This window comes from Oncorhynchus nerka, linkage group LG25 (genome assembly GCF_034236695.1).
Source record: "Oncorhynchus nerka isolate Pitt River linkage group LG25, Oner_Uvic_2.0, whole genome shotgun sequence".
Classification (NCBI taxonomy): Eukaryota; Metazoa; Chordata; class Actinopteri; order Salmoniformes; family Salmonidae; genus Oncorhynchus; species Oncorhynchus nerka.
Genome location: NC_088420.1, coordinates 57108219 through 57128266, shown reverse-complemented (window position 1 = coordinate 57128266; position 20048 = coordinate 57108219). Strand labels below are relative to the sequence as shown.

The following is a 20048-nucleotide window of genomic DNA, read 5'->3' as shown; positions in this document are numbered from 1 at the left end:
CCAAAGTCCATTGAGCTACATAGGGAATAGGGTGCTATTTGAGACACACAGAAAGAAAGTCCCTCTGCTCAGAGTTCTAACTAATCATAGGGTGTCCACCCACTCTGCCCATAGTGGGTAAAAAATGGACTTGGTGATGAAATATCACTTCCTTACGTTATAAAACACACTTTACCAAGACAAATATGATAATTCATGTTCTGAATCGTTCAGAGTGGTCTTTCTCGAACATTTCATAAACATATCTAAAAAAAGTCAGATTTCGTAACCTGATACATCCCATAAAAAGCAACGAGCTCTGTTGATAGCAGTGCAGGTTTCTCGGAACAACTTCAGTCGATTTCATATTTTGTAGTTGTTGTCTTTAAATTTGTTTCTGTGGGTCGCAAAAGGCTAAATCTGTGCGACACGAGCTTAAGTCAATGTAAAAGGCTTTGAAAGTAGAAAGCTTAGTATGCGCTCAGAAATGTTAGGAAAACAGGAATTTTAAATTAATTGGAAAAGTGCATATAGTACTAAAACATGAAAACACTACATGTCATGTCTCAAAATCAATATCCATCTTACCTCTAAATTGTTTAATGTCCTACAAATTCGAGAAGATATATGACAAGTTTATTTAAAATCACTCAAAATCATGGCAAAGCATATTCTGTAGGAGGGGTTAATATGAATTTCTAATAATTTCACAGATTTATATGAATCGGTTCATGAACATATAGACTTTGAAATTAACATTTGGTTGCTCCCTGCCTATAGGCAGAAACTCAAACAGGAAGTACCCGTGCTAAGACTATGCAACGCTGGTCTGACCAATCGGAATCCACTCTTCAAGATAGTTTTGATCACGCGGACTGGGATATGTTGCAGGTAGCCTCTGAGAACAACATTGATATGGTGACTGAGTTTATCAGGAAGTGTATAGGAGATGTTGTACCCACTGTGACAATTAAAACCTACCCTAACCAAAAAACGTGGATATATGGCAGCATTCGCGAAAAACAAAGCGCGAACCACCGCATTTAACCATGGCAAGGTGACTGGGAATATGGCCGAATACAAAACGGTGTAGTTCTTCCCTCCGTAAGGCAATCAAACAGGCAAAATGTCAGTATAGAGACAAAGTAGATTCGTAATTCAACGCCTCAGATATGAGACGTATATGGCAGGGTCTACAGATAGTAACGAAAAACAAAAAGAAAAGAAGCCACGTCACGGTCATCGACGTCTTGCTTCCAGACATGTTAAACACCTTCTTCGCCTTCTGTGAGGATACCACAGTGCCACAGACACGGCCTGCTACCAAAGACTGTGGGCTCTCCTCCTCAAAGACTGATGTGAGCAAGATATTTAAGCGTGTTAACCCTCGCAAGGCTGCCGGCCCAGACGGCATCCCTAGTCACTTACTCAGAGCATGCGCAGACCAGCTGGCTGGAGTGTTTACAGACATATTCAATCTCTCCCTATCCCAGTCTGCTGTCCCCACATGCTTCAAGATGGTCACCATTATTTCTGTACCCAAGAAAGCAAAGGTAGCTGAACTAAATGACTATTGCCCCATAGCACTCACTTCTTTCATCATGAAGTGCTTTGAGAGACTAGTCAAGGACCATATCACCTCTATCTTACCTCACACCGTAGACCCATTTCAATTTGCCCCAATAGATCCACAGATGATGCAATCACCATCACACTGCAGTGCCCTATCCCATCTCTACAAGAGGAATACCTGTACAGTAGGAATGCTGTTCATTGACAATAGCTCAGCATTCAACACCATAGTACCCTTCAAGCTCATCATTTAGCTCGAGGCCCTGGGTCTGAACCCCACCCTGTGCAACTGGGTCCTGGACTTCCTGACGGGCCACCCACAGGATGTGAAAGTAGGAAACAAACCTCCACTTCGCTGATTCTCAACACTGGGGCCCCACAAGGGTGCGTGCTCAGCCCCCTCCTGTACTCCTTGTTCACCCATGACGGCGTGGCCACGCAAGCCTTTCAACTCAATCATCAAGTTTGCGGACGAAAACAATAGGCCTGATTACCAACAATGACGAGACAGGCTACAGGGAGGAGGTGAGGGTCCCGGGAGTGTGGTGCCAGGAAAATAACCTTTCACTTAACGTCACCAAAACAAAGGAGCTGATCGTGGACTTCAGGAAACAGCAGAGGGAACACCCCCCTATTGTCACCGACCGGACCGCAGTGGAGAAGGTGGAAAGCTTCAGCGGCGTACACATCACTGACACACTGAAATGGTCCACTCCCACAGACAGTGTAGTGAAGAAGGCGCAACAGCGCCTCTTCCACCTCAGGAGGCTGAAGAAATTTGGCATAGCACCTAAAACCCTCATAGATGTACAATTGAGAGCATCCTGTTGGGCTTTATCACCTCCTGGTAAGTCAATTGCACCGCCCGCAACCACAGTGCTCTCCAGACACATCACCGGGGGAAAACTACCTGCCCTCCAGGACACCTACAGCACCCGATGTCACAGGAAGGGCAAAAAGATCATTAACCTCTTCAACCTATGGGGGCACTATGTCATTATTGGATAAAAAAACGTGCCCGTTTTAAGCGCAATATTTTGTCACGAAAAGATGCTCGACTATGCATATAATTGGCAGCTTTGGAAAGAAAACACTCTGACGTTTTCAAAACTGCAAAGATATTATCTGTGAGTGCCCCAGAACTGATGCTACAGGCGAAACCAAGATTAAACATCAAACAGGAAATGAGCTGAATTTTTGAAGCTCTGTTTTACTATCGTCTCCTTATATGGCTGTGAATGTGCCGTGGACGAGCTTATGCTCTCTGCCGTTCGTCCAAGATGTCTGCAGCATTGTGACGTATTTGTAGGCATATCATTGGAAGATTGGCCATAAGAGACTACATTTGCCAGGTGTCCGCCCGGTGTCCTGTGTCGAAATTATTTCGTAATCCCTAGGTCCATGTGCGTTCCATTTCTTCAGAAGAGAAAGTCACCTGCCACGAAGGATTTATCATCGATAGATATGTGAAAAACACCTTGAGGATTGATTCTAAACATCGTTTGCCATGTTTCTGTCGATATTATGTTAATTTAGTTAATTTGGAAAAAAGTTCGCGTTTTAATGACTTAATATATATATATATTTTTTTTTGTTCTTACCCAAACGTAATGAAGAAAACGGAGCGATTTGTCAACACAAATAACATTTTTGTAAAAACTGAACATTTGCTATCTAACTGAGTCTCCTCATTGAAAACATCTGTTCTTCAAAGGTAAATGATTTTATTTGAATGTTTTTCTGTTTTTTGTGAAAATGTTGCCTGCTGAATGCTAACGCTAAATGCTACGCTAAATGCTATGCTAGCTATCAATAGTGTTACACAAATGCTTGTTTTGCAATGGTTGAGAAGCATATTTTGAAAATCTGAGATGACAGTGTTGTTAACAAAAATCTAAGCTTGAGAGCTAGCATATTGATTTAATTTAATTTGCGATTTTCATGAATAGTTAACGTTGCGTTATGGTAATGAGCTTGAGGCTGTATTCACAATCCCGGATCCGGGATGGCTCGTCGCAACAGGTTAAGGGCACAGTCAACTTAGTGTATGTAAACTTCTGACACACTGGAATTGTGACACAGTGTTAAGTTAAGTTAAATAATCTGTCTGTAAACAGTTGTTGGGAAAATTACTTGTGTCATGCACAAAGTAGATGTCCTAACCAACTTATAAAAACTATAGTTTGATAACAAGAAATGTGTGTAGTGGTTGAAAAACTAGTTTTAATGACTCCAACCAAAGTGTATGTAAACTTTCGACTTCAACTGTATACTATGTACCTGGTTTAGAGTAGTTAGCGAGGTAACCTTGGTCAACTCTGGATAACCGAGTGGGAAAAAAGGTGCTTATGCATTGATAAACACACTAAAGGTGGCATCAACAATAAGTAACACATTAGCCTGCTGAATTAGTAAGATAACTTTTTTCTCATTTTGATGTCGGCACAAATGATAATGTGGCACCCAGGGATTGGTGTTTCAGTAATGTCTCAATGAAGAGTCCGTTCGTTCGACATGCACACGCAGTTACAAGCCTGCGAGAGTTAGTGGCGGGCGGACGAGCAATATCCACCGTCGTAATATGGATGAAGCCTGAGCTAGAATGTGAAGCTAACTGAAGCTGGCTTGCTTAAGAAAACCCTGAGTAAATCTAGCTTGCATTGTAGTATACCACTCTGGTGTCCAAGCAACAAGGTGTGGGTGATCAAAAACACAAAGAAAATGACGAGCCTCGTTTAGAGAGACAGGTGGGTGAATGAGGGGCAGGCGGAGCGTATGTGTGCTGGGTCATTAGATAAAGGAGCAAGAGAAACAAGCACTGGCGAGAAGAAGAGAGAAAGAGAGGATGGCAGGGTGGAAGGATGGCAACCGTAACCAAGCAACTACCTCCCCCCTTTGATCCCCCTCAGGACGCCCGGTACCTACTTCCTAAGCACGGCGATTTCATTCTCAATGCTGGTCTCTTTTCCCTTCAGTGCTTTCTTAGGGATGCACTTCACTGCAACCATCTTCCCTGTGGCCTTCTCCCTGGCCATGATCACCTCAGAGAATGCACCACTGTGGAAACAGAGGGAAAGGGAGAGATAGAGATAGAGGGGGGAGAGGGAGAGGGGTAGTGTTAAAATGGCGCCGGAAGAAATGGCAGCAGTTTTACGGGCGCCCAACCAATTGTGCTATTATGTGGGGGTTTTTCACGTTATTTGTAACTTATTTTGTAATGTTTCTGCAACCGTATCTTATGGCAAAAAAGAGCTTCTGGATATCAGGACAGAGATCACTCACCTCGTATTAGATAAATATTTTTTCTTCAACAAGCAAGAAGCACAGGACATTCTCCAAACACCCGACAGTGCCAACATCCCCGTTATTTGCAATAGGAGGAGACACAGGTATAGAGGACACTGAGCGGGATGCCTCGTGAGGTCCCACAGGCGAGTGGGAAAGCTGCCGTTAGTGTCAATATTACTTGCCAACGTGCAATCATTGGACAATAGACTAGACGAGGTACGATCACGAATATCCTACCAACGGGACATCAAAAACTGTAATATCCTATGTTTCACAGAATCGTGGCTGAAAGATGACATGGATATTCAGCTAGCGGGATATACGCTGCACTGGCAAGAAAGACGAAGGGGGAGGGTCTGTGCATATTCGTAAACAACAGCTGGTGCACAAAATCTAAGGAAGTCTCTAGATTTTGCTCGCCTGAAGTAGAGTATATTGTGATAAATTACAGGCCACACTACTTGCCTAGAGAGTTTTCAGCTATACTTTTCGTGGCGTACAAAGCTCTCCCTCTACCTCCATTTGGTAAATACGACCACAACTCTCTCCTCCTGATTCCTGCTTACAAGCAAAAATTAAAGCAGGAAGCACGAGTGACACTACATCGGTCACTGGCTTTATCAATAAGTGCATCGAGGACATCGTCCCCACAGTGACTGTACGTACATACCCCAACCAAAAGCCATGGATTACAGGCAACATTCACACTGAGCTAAAGGGTAGAGGTGCCGCTTTCAAGGTGCGGGACTCTAAACCGGAAGCTTACAAGAAATCCCGCTATGCCCTGCGACGAACCATCAAACAGGCAAAGCGTCAATACATTGCTAAGATTGAATCATACTACACCGGCTCCAACGCTCATCTTATGTCGCAGGGCTTGAAAACTATTACAGACTACAAAGGGAAGTACAGCCTCGAGCTGCCCAGTGACACGAGCCTACCAGACGAGCTAAATCACTTCTATGCTCACTTCGAGGCAAGCAACACTGAGGCATGCATGAGAGCATCAGCTGTTCCAGACGACTGTGTGATCACGCTCTCCGTAGCCGACGTGAGCAAGACCTTTAAACAGGTCAATATTCACAAGGCTGCAGGTCCAGACGGATTACCAGGACGTGTGCTCCGGCCATGTGCTGACCAACTGGCAGGTGTCTTCACTGACATTTTCAACCTGTCCCTTATTGAGTCTGTAATACCAACATGTTTCAAGCAGACCACCATAGTCCCTGTGCCTAAAAACACAAAGGCAACCTGCCTAAATGACTACAGACCCGTAGCACTCACGTCCGTAGCCATGAAGTGCTTTGAAAGGCTGGTCATGGCTCACATCAACACCATTATCCCAGAAACCCTAGACCCACTCCAATTTGCATACCGCCCAAACAGATCCACAGATGATGCAATCTCTATTGCACTCCACACTGCCCTTTCCCACCTGGACAAAAGGAACACCTAAGTGAGAATGCTATTCATTGACTACAGCTCAGCATTCAACACCATAGTGCCCTCAAAGCTCATCACTAAGCTAAGGATCCTGGGACTAAACACCTCCCTCTGCAACTGGATCCTGGACTTCCTGACGGGCTGCCCCCAGGTGTTGAGGGTAGGTAGCAACACATCTGCCACGCTGATCCTCAACATTGGAGCCCCCCAGGGGTGCGTGCTCAGTCCCCTCCTGTACTCCCTGTTCACACATGACTGCATGGCCAGGCACGACTCCAACACCATCATTAAGTTTGCAGACGACACAACAGTGGTAGGCCGGATCACCGACAACGACGAGACAGCCTATAGGGAGGAGGTCAGAGACCTGGCCGGGTGGTGCCAGAATTAGAACCTATCCCTCAACGTAACCAAGACTAAGGAGATGATTGTGGACTACAGGAAAAGGAGGACAGAGCACTCCCCCATTCTCATCGACGGGTCTGTAGTGGAGCAGGTTGAGAGCTTCAAGTTCCTTGGCGTCCACAACACCAACAAATTAGAATGGTTCAAACACACCAACTTGGTCGTGAAGAGGGCCTCGACAAAGCCTATTCCCCTTCAGGAAACTAAAAAGATTTGGCATCGGTCCTGAGATCCTCAAAAGGTTCTACAGCTGCAACATTGAGAGCATCCTGACTGGTTTCATCACTGCCTGGTACGGCAATTGCTCGACCTCCGACCACAAGGCACTACAGAGGGTAGTGCGTACGGCCCAGTACATCACTGGGGCTAAGCTGCCCGCCATCCAGGACCTCTACATCAGGCGGTGTCAGAGGAAGGCCCTAAAAATGGTCAAAGACTCCAGCCACCCCAGTCATAGACTGTTCTCTCTACTACCACATGGCAAGCGGTACCGGAGTGCCAAGTCTAGGACAAAAAGGCTTCTCAACTCCTGAACTGGTAATCAAATGGCTACCCGGACTATTTGCAAATTGTGATTCCCCCCAACCCCTTTTTCACACTGCTGCTACTCTCTGTTTATCTTATATGCATAGTCACTTTAACCATACATCCATGTACATACTACCTTAATTGGCCCGACCAACCAGTGCTCCCGCACATTGGCTAACCGGGCTATCTGCATTGTGTCCCGCCACCCACCAACCCCTCTTTTACGCTACTGTTACTCTCTGTTCATCATATATGCATAGCCACTTTAACCATATCTACATGTACATACTACCTCAATCAGCCTGACTAACCGGTGTCTGTATATAGCCTCACTACTTTTATAGCCTCTCTACTGTATATAGCCTCGCTACTGTTATTTTTCACCGTTGTTTTTATTTCTTTACTGACCTATTGTTCACCTAATACATTTTCTGCACTATTTGTTAGAGTCTGTAAGTAAGCATTTCAGTGCAAGGTCTACACCTGTTGTATTCGGCGCACGTGACAAATAAACTTTGATTTGAGAGAGACAGATGCGGCAGAGAGAGGAAATGAAAGAGAGAGTACCTAGGTCCTCTTTGGACTGTTCCAAAGGATCATGCCATTGCCCCAACTACCCTCTGGACATCCCACATCTCCTGCCAAGTCACCACACCTTAACTCCCTCTGATAATCACCATTCCTCTGGTATAAAGTAGCCTGTGTTTCCGTAGTGTTTATTCAGTGTGTGGTGGCATGGGGCGGCCCAAGTCCTTTGTTGTGCGTCCCTCACTCTTAACCTCTTAAGTCGACCCTCTACTTTTTTGAACATTCTGTTAAAAATCGCTCAACATTTCAGCGCCCTGCTACTCATGCCAGGAATATAGTATATGCATTTGCTTAGTCTGTGTGGATAGAAAACACTCAGACGTTTATAAAACTGGTTAAATCACTGCTGTGGCTTTACCAGAACGGCATTTACATCGAAAAGCACAGGAAAAACTGTTCACTGAAAATGGGAAAATATATCCATGCGCTACTTGAACCCATTGATAAAGGTGAACCACAATTAATTGACTGAGGTTGCAGTACCTACAGCTTCCACACGGTGTCTAGAGTCTTGTCATTTCCCTTCGAGTTTTTTCTTGGTCAAACACATGCAGGGCACCGTATCTCCTCAGGTCTAGGACCGGATATTTTCGTTGAGTTTCTAGCCGGACATTTTTCCAGACGGACAGCTAATGATCTTTACATCGCCTCCTGATGAATTTTATCGCTTATTAACGTTTACTAATACCTAAAGTTGCATTACAAACGTATTTCGAAGTGTTTTGTGAAAGTTTATCGTCGACTTTTTGAATTAAAAAAAATGACGTTACGTTTTGAAACAATGTTTTTTTCGTTTATCACACAGTCTACATATAACGATATCTAGGCTTTATATGGACCGATTTAATCGAAATAAAGACCCAAATAGTGTTTATGGGACATCTAGGAGTGCCAACAAAGAAGATGGTGAAAGGTAATGAATGTTTTCTATTTTATTGTGCGGTTTGTGTAACGCCGAAATGCTAATTATTTTGTTTACGTCCCCTGTGGGTCTTTTGGGGTGTTACATGCTATCAGATAATAGCTTCTCATGCTTTCGCCGAAAAGCATTTTAAAAATCTGACTTGTTGCCTGGATTCACAACGAGTGTAGCTTTAATTCGATACCCTGCATGTGTATTTTAATGAACTTTTGAGTTTTAACTAATACTATTAGCATTTAGCGTAGCGCATTTGCATTTCCAGAGCTCTAGTTGGGACGCAAGCGTCCCGAGTAGAAGCAAGAGGTTAAGTAAGTGCTATATTATGTGTACGGAGAATTGTACAATGCCAACTTTCTAGCCTGTATGTTTATCGTCAATCAGACCGTTTATGATGCTATACTTTCCTTAGAATACTTCCTATGTTGTCTTGCATACCCTGTTCCATAGATATTGCGAAATGCCCTTTGATTGGTTAGCGTGCAGCCTCCTATCATAATTTGTATCACAAACTTACCTACCAGCCTTACAAGCCCTACAAGCCATGTCCTTGTGCTGTGCCGTTTAAAGTTAGTTAATAAAAACCCTGCATTGATCGTGTAGCCAGCTTCCTCCATTATCTTTCCTCTCCTTCCCTCTCTGGCTTGCCCTTTCTCCCACCTATACTCATGCTTACTTTTCTATATTCCCTTTACTTAGGTGTCATTTTCTTCTGTGTTCCCTGCTCTTTAACCACACAACAGAAATAAGTGGCTGAATGTTAGTCATTATCATACCCCTATACTGTCACGCCTTGGTCATAATGTTTTGTGTTTTCTTTATTATTTGTTCAGGCCAGGGTGTGACATGGGGTTATTGTATTGTCTTATTGGGGTTTTTGTAGGCATTGGGATTGTGGTTGATTAGGGGTGTGTCTAGTATAGGCTTGGTTGCCTGAGGCGGTTCTCAATCAGAGTCAGGTGATTCTCATTGTCTCGGATTGGGAACCGTATTTAGGTAGCCTGAGTTCACTTTGTATTTCGTGGGTGATTGTTCCTGTCTCAGTGTAGTGTTCACCAGATAGGCTGTAATAGGTTTCACGTTCCGTTTGTTGTTTTCGTCTTTGTAAGTTATTTCATGTATCGTTCCGTTTTCCTTCATTAAAGATCATGAGTAACCACCACGCTGCATTTCGGTCCTCTCTTTCGACAAACGAAGAACGCCGTTACATATACACACCATCCCTTCACACACACACACACACACACACACACAAACACACAAACACACAAACACACAGAGAGAGCAACCTCCGTGGCACTGCTGTTTTTAAAGCCTTGGCTCCTGTCAAGGGTCTATTATAGGGATGGACCACTGGCTGTAGGCCAGCGGGTCAATCCAACCCCACTGCCAAAACGACGGGGTCTCAACTTATTATTGAGAGTAGAATACACCAGGAGCAATTTCGAAATGTGGTTGTGCAGCAGCAGTTTATTTTATGTCAGTCACTGAGTCACTCAATTAGCCCATGTCAGCATCTTTGACCTTTTATTTTTGGTTAGTCTAGCCAGCTGTCTGAACTTGTAATCATGGTCGAATTACCAATCGTGGGGCTCCCATTGATTTTGTTACTCACTAAGATACCATATTTAAAAACTGCAAGCATTCCTCTCCACCCGGTGGAGAAATGTGTGAAGAATTGCAGGAAATTCATTACAAAAACAGGTATTTTTTTCTCCGCCTCATGGCAAAATGAGTATAATTGAATCAAACCTGCTTTAAAACTGCAAAATTTTCTCTATGCCCCATGGCAAAATATGTAGAATTGCAGGAAAGTAAGAAAACTTTAGCTGTCAAGAGGAGAGCTACTAAAATGTTTTGATCACAAGGTGTGGGGGGGTGCACCCAAAAGGCTAGGGCTGACTCTGACTTCATGTGTGGGTATGAATGTGTGTATGCAGACCTGCGAGCCACTGTGTGTGTGTGTGTGTGTGTGTAAATCGACTCCTTTCAGCAGGCTCTAAACTCAGCTGTAGTCGGCCTGCTAAACCTCCCCTGGTCATCAAATCCATGCTAATCCTGCTCTCCTCTACACACTCCATAGATCATAGATACAGTAACACACACACAGTCACACACCCTCCAGATACACATGCACGCACACACACACACAAACTGCACAGCAACAGGCTGGCCTCTACAACCATCCAATAACACTCCTATAACCCTCTACCATCTTCTCTCTGCTGCAGCATTGAGACTTTAGTGAGAAAGAAAATCTGACTCATACGCAGCTGCGTGAATGTAATGTGTTAGTGTGTGTGTGTGTGTATGTGTGTGTGAGAATGGTGTTCCGTGCATGTCTTTACCAGAGCATCGTATAGCTTGCGCTATGCTGCAGTCAGAGTGAAAGGAACACAATGATTAAAACCACAGGAAGCTTGGAGGGGATTGTTACAATGCACAGAAGCAAGCGTTCACCACACACACGGTTAGAAGACGGTTGCTGCAGTGCATTCTACCTTCACCTCGCACAGGGTGAGCCAGCATCATTTCCTGCTGGTAACTAAGAACGCCGCAGAGACTTTTATCTCACTGCCACTACATGACACACACACGGTACATGATACACAATAGGGGCTCCCACAATATAGGCAACTCATTACGGGTGGAAGTAAGGACGCATATTTTCTTGAGATTAAAAGAAAACATTTGGGCGTAAACACAGTCAGACGAGAGAGTGACTACGTTTATTTTTTATTTTTTACATGACACCTTATGTGACTGACTCTACCCTGTTTGACTATAATCCAAGGTGTGAGCTGGAACGTAAGCGCAGCATTAATTGAGGAGAAAAGCTTCATCTAAATTTGGCTCTTGAGTAAAACTCCTTTCAATCCATTACTGGATTTAAAAATGACAGCGTGGCTCTACGAAATGGCTTTGAATAAGTGTCACAATCTAGCAGTGCTATCAGTGTGTGTATGTCATAGACTAGGTGGCTTTGACCTTGAGCGCTTTACTGCCATGAATACACTGGCTCTCTTTTGCTCTGCTTTCGTGGAATAAGTAGCTGATTAGCTCCTAGTCGGGTTACCTCAACAGGTCCTTCCAGAGTGAACAGGTACTTCCCTCTGTGAGCTACACTTGCAGGATTAACAAATCTTGTCTGAGACCTGAAGACTTACGTTGGCTTCCCGGGCTAATGCCTCGGGCTTTAGCAGAGTGGCCTAACCCAGTCTTGTGACACACGAGATCCAGTTTCAAACCACAGTGGGTCACACCTGCATTGTTGTGTACGACTTGAGACCAGGCTACGATGCTGGCTAAGCTGACGAATGGATATTCCTCCTCTGTGAAACCCATTTGACAGCTGCTGTAGGCAATAAGCCTGTAACAAGACACCTAACTCATCCAGTACTCTCAGGCTCAGGGCACTCAAACATGAAAAGCACTTGCACATCCTAAGATTCCTTTAAGCGAGTCTGCTTAGGAAATGTTTCAAATGTAACTTTAGAGAAAGAGAAAACCTGAGGCGGGTGCAGTGTGACGGTTTTTCATTTTCTCTAAAGAGCACGGGGCACCCGCATAATAAACCATTGGCAATTATGCGAATATAGAGTGAGTTTAAGTAAATGTTAAAAAGTGTGGAGTGGTGTTGGGGGTCACGGGGGCCGAGCTAGGCTAGAGTTGGTGTGTGTGTGTGTGTCTGTGTGTGTGTGTCTGCGTGCATGCCCTAGTCATGGCCTGTGCTACTGCGGTAGCTGCTGAGTCAGAGTAAATCACAGAGAATCATGTTGTGTAAGACGCATTAATGCTCCGCTTATGTCATCTATTGGATGGAAAGTCATTGCCAGCCAGGCTAGATAATCCAGATGGGGTAGAGCATGTACTGGTCTAATGGAATTACAATTCCCTTTTAGGGGTCGAGTTCATGGTCATCGTTCCGGCTTGCAGAACAGTCCACGGACCACAACCGTGCTCGAGTACGGTCACTGGCGTCCTTGTCCCGTCAGGACTATTCAGTTACCCCAATACACAGCGTTATATACCGACAGTCACCAAGACAAGCAACGTCTAAGGCATATGACACGGCATGTCTCTCCAGTAGGACATTTACAAAGCGGCTGTGATTTAGTCAGGATCACAATGAGATGATAATGTTGTTATAAGCGGACATGCATGCTTATGACAGGTCTTACAGTGTATTGTAACTGAATCATAATAGCTGCAGGCTAAAGTGTTGCCAAAATTCCCTCAAAGTGATGATTACTGCCATGCTGTCTAGCAGCTACATCAATACTAGTGGGATGTCAAAGTTGGAATCCGTTGCGGTGAAACTGCCATGTCCGTTTGCGATATTACATCAACAGACATTATTTCAAGCAACGGATACTGTGGGGCGGCAGGGTAGCCTAGTGGTTAGAGCATTGGACTAGTAACCGGAAGGTTGCAAGTTCAGATCCTCGAGCTGACAAGGTACAAATCTGCCCCTGAACAGGCAGTTAACCCACTGTTCCTAGGCCGTCATTGAAAATAAGAATTTGTTCTCAACTGACTTGCCTAGTTAAATAAAGGTTTAAAATTTTTTTTTTTTAAATCCCTTGGACAGTACTGCACGTGCGTCACAAGAACAAGAGCAGAGAATGTATTATGATTTGAACATTGCTAGATACTCATATCCTTTTCAAAAACACATTTGAAAAAATGCGCCTGGGGCAACCATTGTCATATACATGTTGGCCTACATGCTGTTATGAGCTCTCATGAATTGAAATAGAATTGAAGCCAACACTGTAGACAGTGTTATGCCAACATTCACCAAGACAAGCAAAAGGCACCATCTCATCTTAAGACTGGCAATGTGGCATAGGCTTTCATAAGCGTGTCAATATACGACGTGAATCAGGTTATGATCACTTTAAAACAGGCATTATACATACTGTACAGCAAATTCTGTTTTGGAAAATGTTGCCTCTATTATTCCTGAGAATAATATAACATTCTCTCATACTGATGATTACTAACAACTTCTGTCCAGTGTCTGCTACTGCATCAACACGGGACATTAGGCCTACATGTTGTTGTTATGAGCACTGGCTAGGGCCTTGGGTTGCTTTCCTGGAATGTAAGCTCTGTGCTCGGCTCGCCAGACTCTTGATTAAATGGGAGAAATAATCATTCTAATCTTTCTTTCCTGGAGGTTAGTTCGGCTAAGGCGAGAGAGAGAGAGAGAGAGAGGGCTGGCGGTCGGGCGAGAGGGATGGAGGGTGGGCGAGACTGAGGGCGGGCGAGACTGAGGGCAGGCGAGAGGGAGGGCGGGCGAGAGAGAGGACGGGCGAGAGAGAGGGAGGGCGAGAGAGAGGAGGGCGAGAGGGAGGGTGGGCGAGAGGGAGGGCGGGTGAGAGAGAGGGAGGGCGGGGCGGGCAAGAGAGAGGGAGGGCGAGAGAGAGGGAGGGAGGGCGAGAGGGAGGGAAGGCGGGCGAGAGGGAGGGCGGGCGAGAGAGAGAGAGGGAGGGTGGGCGAGAGAGAGAGAGAGGGCAGGGGAGAGAGAGGGAGGGCGAGAGAAAGGGAGGGAGGGTGAGAGAAAGGGAGGGAGGGCGGGCGAGAGAAAGGGAGGGCGGGCAAGAGGGAGGGCGAGAGAGAGGGCGGGCAAGAGGGAGGGAGGGCGGGCGAGAGAGTGAGGGCGAGAGAGAGGGAGGGCGAGAGACAGAGAGAGGGGAGAGCAAGAGAGAGGGGAGTGAGAGAGAGGGGGGGCGAGAGAGCGGACAAGAAAGAGACTGTAACTCGCCAAAATCTATTCTAAAGATTGCAGCTAAGCCTGAAATTCCATGTAAGTGTCCGACTGTTACTGTTTTGAAAATACAATAATTAAATTACGAACCTTGTTGGATTAGCCACGGGAAAAAAGACAGCTAGCCATGATTGGCTGAGATAATGAGTGGGCTGGACATGCCAAGAGATTAATTCGGATCGGTCTGCCATGTAGCATGCTTCTGTCTGTAATGAGCTGGTCAGTATGTGTATGTACTCCTTTATATAGCTTTTTGAAAAGATATGATGTAGTAGAACTGCATAAGTGTTGCTCTCCACTTTCTGGAGGACCTAGTTTTGAAATCAGTGGAATTAGAGTGTGATAGCTAAGGAGATAAAAACTCCCGCCGTTTGATAGCAAATACGCAGCGGAGTAGAAAAGAGTACACACAGAAGGCTGGTGTTGTATAAAACAACTGTCTCCGGATTACATCTTTAAACTAAGAGCAAGCATGGTATCCGTGACAGAGGGAGAAGCGTCCATCCATGTGTACGGTAAGAGAGTCTAGCTAGCTACATTCAGATAGACATTTCTAATTTTGTCAGAAAGTCGTTCTCATTTCAAGTTGAAGTTTACTGTTAGCTAGCTAGTTAACGTTGGCTGGCTGGCTGGATAGCTAGCTAACGTTAAGTGTATGATCTGTGTAGTAATATTATTTGTATCTCAGGTCCATTTGCATTGCTTGTTATAGCCTAATGTTATCTAGCTTACATTGAACCTGGTTGGTTAGCTACCTGCAGATTCATGCAGGGTAGTAACGAGTTGGGATGATGCTTCATTGTTTAGCTAGCTAGCTACATGTCTTAGCAAAAGACTCCACTAGGCAAGTAACTATTTCAATAGAATGTTTATGTTGTCACTGCGACAATTTTTGCTAGACGAAGCTGGTAAATTCACTTTGGTTATCTATTCCGATTTCAGAGCACTCGTCTGAGTGTGCCAGAGAGCAGAATAACTGACAAATTTACAAACGCTCAACACCTGTTGAATATGGCCGGTGTCAGTAAACGTTGGCAAAAAAGCGTAATTCAATTTGCCAGCAGCACAGTTGCAGTCAGCAACGCTTTGGTTAACACAAAAACAGCCTAACCAGCTCTGCTAGGGCGGGTAAAATGGTCAGATTGAGCTGTTCTCTCATTTGTGTCTGAAAGAAGCTAGCAAGCTAGCCAACGTTAGCCAGTTAGCTTGACTGCTGCTATTAGGTCAAAATGCTCAGATCAACGCTACTCCTCGGCCAGACCATCAAGTGTGCTCTATGAACGCTCTGAGAGCGAAACACTCGGAATTCACAAAATACAAATCTGACAAACGCTCTGAGTTTACGAACACCCAGAACACACTCTGGCACTCCAGATTAAATTTACGAACACACCCGTAGTATATACCAGACTTTAGGTCTCGAAATCTTTGGTTGCTTAGTACATAGCTTCACATGTGAATCCTTAAAGAGATTGGTGGGGTTAAAGCGTAAGAGGGTGTGAATGATGCTGAATGGGTGTAGAAAAGAGGAACTCTCCAGTAGGTGTACCAAAACACTCAAGGGCCATTTTCTCAAAAGTGAGATTACAGGTTTATCAACTTTCAAAGCAGAATTACTTTTGTTCCTCAATTGTAGTGTATGATATACCATTTTCTAGCTGAGTCTTTACATTTATCCATTGTAAAAAAAACATTGGATATTTTGCCTCAAGACCGAATCGAGACGGTCGGTCACAAATGTGGAAAAAGTCAAGGGGTGTGAATACTTTCAGAATGTACTGTAAATGATGTGTATGTATTATGCAGGTACCTGATCTGAGCCATAAGGGAGACTAAGCATCTACAATATCAGATGGGGGGGGCTGCAATGTAGCCTATTTGAAAATCACCATCATGTTTAGAAATCACCATCACCCACTAATAAAACGTATCATTTTTGCAAGATTAAGTGTATGAGCTAGTCATGTATCAATGTTTACGAATTAGGTATGACATAGCCAATGAATATGTAACACAAGTTTGGATTTCACCCCTCAAAATGAAATGGTTTTGACCGTTTGAAAGAATTATATTTTCTTCTCCCACATTGGCCAACCGTGCGCCTCATAAAAGTGATTCCGCATGATAAATGTATCAAATTTACCCTGTATATCTAAAAATAACAATATTGACTGACTGTTTAAAGCAAAACTACCAAAACTGATGGTGAATCTTAACAATCGAAATAAAATCAATTGTAAACACTGTTCAGCAAGTATAGCCAAATGAGAGTTGTTTCTGGTAGCTTACTTTTATTCCGGTCAAACAATTTTCAACAGCCCATAGATACGAATAACTTAGCAAATTACATACAGTGCCTTCAGAAAGTATTCATACCCCTTGACTTATTCCATATAATATTGTGTTACAGCGTGAATTCAAAATGGATTAAATAGATATTCTTCCTTGCCTATCTACACACAATATCCCATAATGACAAAGTAAAAACAGATTTTTTTAAAAATGTTTGCAAATTGACTGAATATGAAATACAGAAATCTAATTTACGTAAGTATTCACACCTCTGAGTCAATATGTGTTAGAATCCCCCTTGGCAGGGTTTACAGCTGTGTGTAACTAGGCCACTCAGAAACATTAAATGTTGTACAGTGTACAGTATATTTGCCGTTGTATTTTAGATTATTGTCCTGCTGAAAGGTGAATTTGTCTCCCAGTGTCTGTTGGAAAGCAGACTGATGAACCAGGTTTTTCCTCTGGGGCTTTGCCTGTGCTCAGCTCTTTTCCATTTATTTTCATCTTTAAAAAACGAGTCCTTGCCGATGACAAGCATAGCCATAACATGATGCAGCCACTCTGTCATTTAGGTTAGTATTGTGGAGTAACTACAATGTTGTTGATCCACCCTCAGTTTTCTGCCATCACAGCCATTAAACTTTAAGTGTTTTAAAGTCCCCATTGACCTCATGGTGAAATCCCTGAGGGTGTATTGATACACCATCCATAGTGTAATTATAAATTCATCATGCTCAAAGGGATATTAAATGTCTGCTTTTTTTTGTCTTTACCCATCGACCAATAGGTGCTCCTTTTTTTGCGAGGCATTGAAACACCTCCCTTGTCTTTGTAGTTGAATCAGTGTCTGAAATCCCCTGCTCAACTGAAGGACCTTACAGATAATTGTACCTGTGGGGTATAAAGGTAGTCATTCAAAAATCATGTTAAACACTATTATGTTATTATGCATGCAAGCAAATGTTTCATCCTGAACTTATTTAGTCTTGCCATAACAAAAAGGATTGAATAACTTGACTCAAGACATTCCAGCTTTTTATTTTTAATAATGGGGTGTGAATACTTTCTGAAGGCACTTTAGGTTGTGAACTAATGCTGCCTAATATCACACAAACTATTTTAGCATTTGAATGCTGAACGTGTTGCAGAGATGAGCAAGATCAGGAAGAGGCCACCTACCACACATTGGTCTGCAGGCGAAGCTGGCACAGTGCGCAGTTTGACTAGGTTACTAATATTCCCTAGGTTGTTGGGCATGACTGTCAAGACAGTTACATTCTTAGTTTGACCATGAACGAGAGAACACATCAGTTGTACAAAAAAAATCGTATTTTTTGGAAGGTAGAAACAAAGAATTAGGAGCAAAACATTTGTGAATCTGTGTATCGTAACTTTTGAATACATTTTCTGACCAATGCATGCTACATTTGGATCGGTTTGGGGTCCGCGGACCTGAATCGTTAAACCCCTACTATAAACTAGACCCGTGTTTCCAGACCCAAACCCGAGCCAGCTCCCCTTACTATATCCTGTACTACTATCACTTCTGGGCGTCGTTATAAAGCGTCTCAGAGCAGGAGTGCTGATCTAGGATCAGGTGAAGAAGTCCTATGAATACAGGACCAGATTCAAGTAATCAGGGATTCAACGAATGCATGAGGAGGCAGAGACACTTCTGCACCCACATACGGACACACATACACTTACAACAGCCACAGCCACATCTAAAGGGTCCCCCATCATCATACCAATTTCCTAGCTGCAGCTCAACTCAATCCCCTCTCCCACAAGAGCCAGCCACTCGTTTGAGGACCGACTGTGTGTACACACACACATACTTTACTCCACAATCACTCAGTGCCTGCCTGAAAGGAGACTAGCTACACTACAGCACTTTCTCTGAAAATAGGACTGGGTAAAGGAAGGTAATAAGAGAAAACCCTTTAAAATGGTCTTAATGCTACAGAGCAGTCCAGTTACAGTGAATATGGTTATGGTGATCTAATTGTCCTGCACAGATGTGATAAGTAAAAGCGGGAGGCACTGTAGAAGTATTTGTTTGTTTCTGGTACTAAATGCATCTCTGACATCATCATTGAGAGCACCATCATTGAGTGCGAGCGAGATGCCGGCCAAGCAGCAGTGGATCTGACTGACTGATGTCGACAGGATCCATGCGTGGGAAAAAATCCCTGGGGAAGCCAAGCCAGAACAAAAGCCTTATTACAACCTGTGTGTTCTATAACAACCTATGTGTTCTTATTACAACCTATGTGTTCTTATTACAACCTATGTGTTCTATAACAACCTATGTGTTCTTATTACAACCTATGTGTTCTTATTACAACCTATGTGTTCTTATTACAACCTATGTGATCTTATTACAACCTATGTGTTCTATTATTACAACCTATGTGTTCTATTATTACAACCTATGTGTTCTATTATTACAACCTGTGTTCTTATTACAACCTGTGTTCTTATTACAACCTGTGTTCTATTATTACAACCTGTGTTCTATTATTACAACCTGTGTTCTTATTACAACATGTGTGTTCTTATTACAACCTATGTGTTCTTATTACAACCTATGTGTTCTTATTAGAACCTGTGTTCTTATTACAACCTGTGTTATTATTACAACCTATGTGTTCTATAACAACCTGTGTTCTTATTACAACCTATGTGTTCTATTATTACAACCTATGTGTTCTTATTACAACCTATGTGTTCTATTATTACAACCTATGTGTTCTATAACAACCTGTGTGTTCTTATTACAACCTATGTGTTCTATAACAACCTGTGTGTTCTTATTACAACCTATGCGTTCTTATTACAACCTGTGTTCTTATTACAACCTATGTGTTCTATTATTACAACCTGTGTTCTTATTACAACCTGTGTTCCATTATTACAACCTGTGTTCTTATTACAACCTGTGTTCCATTATTACAACCTGTGTTCTTATTACAACCTGTGTTATTATTACAACCTATGTGTTCTATAACAACCTGTGTTCTTATTACAACCTATGTGTTCTATTATTCCAACCTATGTGTTCTTATTACAACCTGTGTTCTTATAACAACCTGTGTTCCATTATTACAACCTATGTGTTATATTATTACAACCTGTGTTCTTATTACAACCTGTGTGTTCTTATTACAACCTATGTGTTCTTATTACAACCTATGTGTTCTTATTACAACCTGTGTTCTTATTACAACCTGTGTTCTTATTACAACCTATGTGTTCTTA

General features: G+C 43.3%; 1 protein-coding gene across 3 annotated transcripts in view; it reads right to left on the bottom strand.

The window, feature by feature from the left end:
* LOC115109717 (calcium/calmodulin-dependent protein kinase type 1D-like) overlaps positions 1–20048 on the bottom strand; it is a 48859-nt gene that overhangs the window by 10731 nt on the left and 18080 nt on the right. For 2 of the 3 annotated variants that reach the window (XM_029634981.2, XM_029634982.2), the window contains exon 2: positions 4477–4608. The exons of the other annotated variant lie outside the window; for it this stretch is intronic. In XM_029634981.2, coding sequence (XP_029490841.1) covers positions 4477–4608 — 132 coding nt within the window. The remainder of the gene's footprint in view (positions 1–4476; positions 4609–20048) is intronic. 3 annotated transcript variants of the gene reach the window in all.